We start from the raw sequence: 5,015 nt of genomic DNA, 5'->3' as shown, positions 1-5,015 counted from the left end.
GTGAACACAAATTAGTTAGCATAAATCAGTTAAGTGACGAAAAATTTGGTTTCTATTTACTTGTGACCACTTAGTGTATATGTGAAGATATGTAAATCAGGATGAGGGGGAAGAAGCAGAACACCCGCCGACATGTAAGCCTTGTCCAACCACCAATGCAGATCATCTACAAGGGAAGGAGGAAGGGAAATAGAAGCCTCCAATGGATCCCATTGGTTGTGCAGAGTCCACTGAAGAGACTGTATATGTACTCGACCCAAGGGGATAATGGCTTCCATGGAAGACCACATTCCCAAAAGCGATAAAACCTCACGAGCTGTAAAAGAGGGAGCAGTAAGGGTGTGGGGAATTGAAAGCTCCATCAAACAAAGTCAAAGAGGAGAAGGTTGGGTCTGATTGAGTGGTGAAAAACACCCAAATGGACAAAATATTGGGTAGGCATAAAGAATGACTTTTCCAATTTGATTAACCAGCCCATATGAGCTGCCTCCAGGAACAGCCAATGAATGTGATGGGTGGACCCCAGTTGTCCATGTAATGAGGGAAGCACAAGCCTTGAGCATGTAAATGTTGGGTGAATGCCTTGACCACCTGACAAATACACAGGAGGCAGAAGCAAGCCCGAAGGGCAGGGTGCAAAATTGACGAGCTACCCCATGATGAATGAACTGAAAATAGCATCTCGACTGACAAGATATCGGGATATGCAGGTAAGAATTCGCAATGTCTACTATGGTCATCCACAAACTCAGAGAAAGAAAACACTTTACGGTGAGAAAAGACTCCATGGTAAATCGGGCAGAAACAAAAATTGATTGAGGCAGGACCAATTAATCACAGGCCACCAGTCTCCTGGAATAAAAACCTGGAGAAGGATGACTGACAGGTTCGATGGCCTGCTGGAAGAGATCTTGTACTACCTCAAACATATGCTGACTGGTAGTAGGATACCAAGGAAATGGGTATCTGAGATAATAGAGGAGGAGAAAGAAAATGCATGACATATCCTTCAGACTAAACCCGAATAACTCACAGATCTGTGGCGAAAGGTCGCCAAAGGGAAACATAATCGGACAAGTGAGCTTCCACTGGGTAGTCACCAGTATCATTGGCGACATTTCCATCTGCCTCGAATAAAACGACGAGATGAGGAACCCCTGGAGAGACGAACAGGTAAAGGCTGAGAAGGAGCTGGATGATATACAGTAATAGAGGCATGTATAGGCTCAGAATGCAACAAACAATCCACCAAAGAAAGGGTAGTGTACTGTCATACTGACTCCACACAAGACTCCAAAGTCTCAAGAATATTAATAAAAACATACTGCTGAAGAAAAGGGGCCACAAATAAGTCCCAGAGATAAGGAGGTGGTAAACGAACCTGGGACAAGGGTGAGTCCCTCCCCAGAAGATCCCAACAACCGAGAAAACACGTGTGTGTGTGTGTAAGGCTAGAGCAAAAGAAGACAAATTTGCCAACATGGAAGTAATCAGGGAAAGTCAATCCCTTGAAAAGCACTCAGGATCTCTGTGGATCGCCTTGGAAGGAGGTGGATAGTAGACAAGTACCACAGGAGAGTCGATAGGGTAAGATGAAGGCAGGACAATTAGGCGTGGGATAAACGAACAGGATGATCAGGGTCTGCCCCCACATGGGCAAAATTGATTCTAACTGTTGGGTGTCGATAAATTGACATTCAGACTGATGGTAGCCCCAGGCAATCTGATCTGAAGCCCATGGAGGGCGAGGCATGCTGGCACCTCCCAATCATCTGAGAAACAAAATGCTCAGCACAAACCCCAATATCTAGGGACTACTGAGAGGAGGAGGTATCATGTAAAAAAGATCATACAAAACCAAGGAAATGGATAAAATAGAACATACCTGAGAAATCATGTATAAAAAAGCCGTATTAGACCAGGCTAATTCCACAGTAGTGGCATAGGAAGACACATTTGAATCAGTCAAATGTAAGGATTGTAAGGTACTTGGAAGTTCAAGGCTTGTGGCATGCGAAATTTTTTTGCATATAGAGGGCATCACTGAAGGAGAACAGCTATTTATGTGAGAGGAGGTAATGTACCATATCATAAAATAATAATCACCCTCCACACTTTGTGGCCCTGAGTGAATTATAAGAGTGGTAGTCAAATCCCTCTATTTGATTAGAAAAGTCCATGAGTTGGCTGTGGTTGTTGTTGACTAGCTGCCTTTCTGGTCTATCACTTCAAAATTAGGAACAGCTATTGCAGTTGGCTCTCAAGTACACAATATAGAACACTGATTCATAATTTGTGTATCTACCCTGTTAACAATGTCTTTGACTGTATTTAAAAAAAAACAACAAACTTTCTTGAGGTTTGGCCAGCTTTGATGATTTGTTTTAAGTTAAACTTTAATTCATACTGTAAGCTACTAAATGCAGTTTAATCACACTACAAGTATTTAAAAGTTATCAAATCAGCCATGATGCTCCAATTTACAAAAAATGAACAAACAATGAATAAAAAGTTCCTAAAAAAGGAGAAAATTAACAGTAAAAAGACATTTCTACTTATACATGCACTACTGGAATACATCCATATCACCATTATCTATACTCACATACAAGATGATAAAAACCATATAACCCGAGTTCTTTCAAAAGGTGGACCTTTTGCTTGGTAGAAACAACAATAAATGCTAGACTATTTCTTTTGACTTTCACTAACTGAGGTCTGATCAATTATATCTAAGTCTGTAAGTCACTGAATGATCTATGACAATACAAGTGATTACAAAGAGAGGAACAAAGTATTCTATTTTTCTATTCCTTCTGCTTCACAGTTTTCTGTCCTGCTTTGATTTAAGTTTATTTTTTACTATTTCTCTTTTTGTTCACTTTAACTTCAACAGAAGCCCTCTTGTGACTGCATGTACAACATTTGAATTTCATGCAAACATCACATGTTCCAGTCTTGAGCATGCAACTAAGACTAGAGTAAGTATGACTTTGGAACATACTATCAGTGTATATTGACAAATTTAGCACTGAAAACAGGTCTTCATAGGTAAATTACCAAAAGGCAATTGACTTTCCCCAAAATCTTGACACAAACATGGGGAAGGACACATTTTCAAATGAAAATTTCTTGTAAGAAATGAACCAATGAAAACAAAAGTTGAATTGTTCTTAAGCTCTTATGTCAATTTATTGTTGAAACACAATTTTAGTATTTTTTGTTGCTTGTTAGATATTGCAATAACAAAAACAGCCATTAATTCTCAATTTTAAGGTTTATCATTATTTTATCAAAGTATACTATTTATTACACAGTTTTGCTATAAGTATTTTTTATATCTACTGTAAAACATAGGTGCTGGGAAGTAAATGGAAAACAACTTGTAAGAACTCATTGAGTGTGAGGTAAGAAGACTTTGTCATAATGATCAAAATAGAAATGATTATACAAGTCATTAACTTATCAGAATTGTAAAAAAAAAAACAAGTATTACTGATGCTATTCTTCAAAAATCTTATACCTAGTAAACTGGTGAAAAGTTTACTGAAGTGTCTCACCTTTTATATCCTTAAAATCTTAATTTTTTTTCAATCAAAGGAATAAATAATTACGACGTAAGAGTTAATTCTAGTTATTTCTTTAATAATACTACAGTATTTGCTTAGGTGTTTTAACCTTCATAAACCAGAAGTGATAGATATATAGTACTATACTTTTTGACACCAGCTGCAAAGCATTATTTATTTTAGTGACCTATATAATTTGATCTTGCAAGAAATTTTGCTTTTACATAACAGTTTTGTAAATTGGACCTAGTGGTAAGATTGTTTAGATATTGAATTGAAAGATTCATGGCTCATGACACATTGCTGCAAAAATGTGCTCCCCTACTTAAAAGCAGTCCCTCAAGAGTTAGTGGAGGGAGCTTTTGATTAGTTGCTTTTCCTTAAATCTATTAGTTCAAAATTAGGGACACCTATGCACAGACAGCCATTGGGTAAATTTGCACAAAATAAAGTTTGAAACAGTATACTCAAGTCTGATAATGTATTATTTTTTCCAGTTTTGACAATTTTATGAACAATATTACCCGAGGACATTAGCTGTTGTATATGAAACAGTGTTTTTCAGCACACATGCAAAAAAATTTTTTTTTTTCAAATGAAAAGTTTTTTCAGCTTTATTGGCAGAAAATATATTTTTTCATGTAGTTAACCTAAAGAATATATATCATCAATTTGTTTCACATTATTCATCGTAACTTTGTGAAATATGTTTTTTTCATCTCTTTTTACAAAACAAAATAAAAATGCTTTAACATATTCCATTTTTTAACACTTTACTAAAAACATCGAGGTGCATGCAGATACAGTTAAGTTTTCAACATAACATGAAAGTTTGAGCTTCTACCAATTGATATAAACTATCATTGTCTCTGACACTTTGGCTACTAGTGAAGAGGTTATCCACTGGAGAAAGAATAAAAGTATTATGATCAGTTTAGAGCATGTACTGCTAGTTAGAACTCAACAATGTTTGAATATGTTACACTCTATATTGAATAAAATATTATTAACCTTAATCCAACTATTGGGTATTGTTTACAGATGTTACACTTCGCCTGATGTTTGGCATTCTCTGCTGCTACAAGCCTGTGTAGCACTGGGAGCCAGACAAGAGACTGTGGTTCCTGTTGTAGCCATGTAATAAAGTTTGTAACTTGAATCTCCTTCTTGTTTCCTCCCTAGAAGGAAAAACATTTAAGGAAAATACAATAAAAAAATCTAAAGATTTGATCTTCTTTAAAAAAACAGTTAAATTTATCATTTAATAAAAATATTATAAGACTACAAACAATTACAGTTAGGGTTGAAGCCTTCACCCACATATTGCTGTTAGAAAACCATAAACAAAGAAAAGTTAATATTGTTACGTCTCTGTTTGTTAATTGATTTTTCCGTAACTTCGTTCCTACGAAACTTTAAGGACTAAAGTCTTTACTTAATAAAACT

At 36.2% G+C, this 5,015-nt stretch overlaps 1 protein-coding gene across 1 annotated transcript in view; it reads right to left on the bottom strand.

The window, feature by feature from the left end:
• Nucleotides 1-5,015, bottom strand: part of LOC106459585 (dystrophin-like) — a 165,762-nt gene that overhangs the window by 21,263 nt on the left and 139,484 nt on the right. The window contains exon 17 of the mRNA XM_022386100.1: nucleotides 4,581-4,747. Within this exon, the coding sequence (XP_022241808.1) occupies nucleotides 4,581-4,747 (167 nt within the window). The remainder of the gene's footprint in view (nucleotides 1-4,580; nucleotides 4,748-5,015) is intronic.

This window comes from Limulus polyphemus, unplaced genomic scaffold (genome assembly GCF_000517525.1).
Source record: "Limulus polyphemus unplaced genomic scaffold, Limulus_polyphemus-2.1.2 Scaffold632, whole genome shotgun sequence".
Lineage (NCBI taxonomy): Eukaryota > Metazoa > Arthropoda > Merostomata > Xiphosura > Limulidae > Limulus > Limulus polyphemus.
This window is presented reverse-complemented; position numbering and strand designations above follow the sequence as displayed.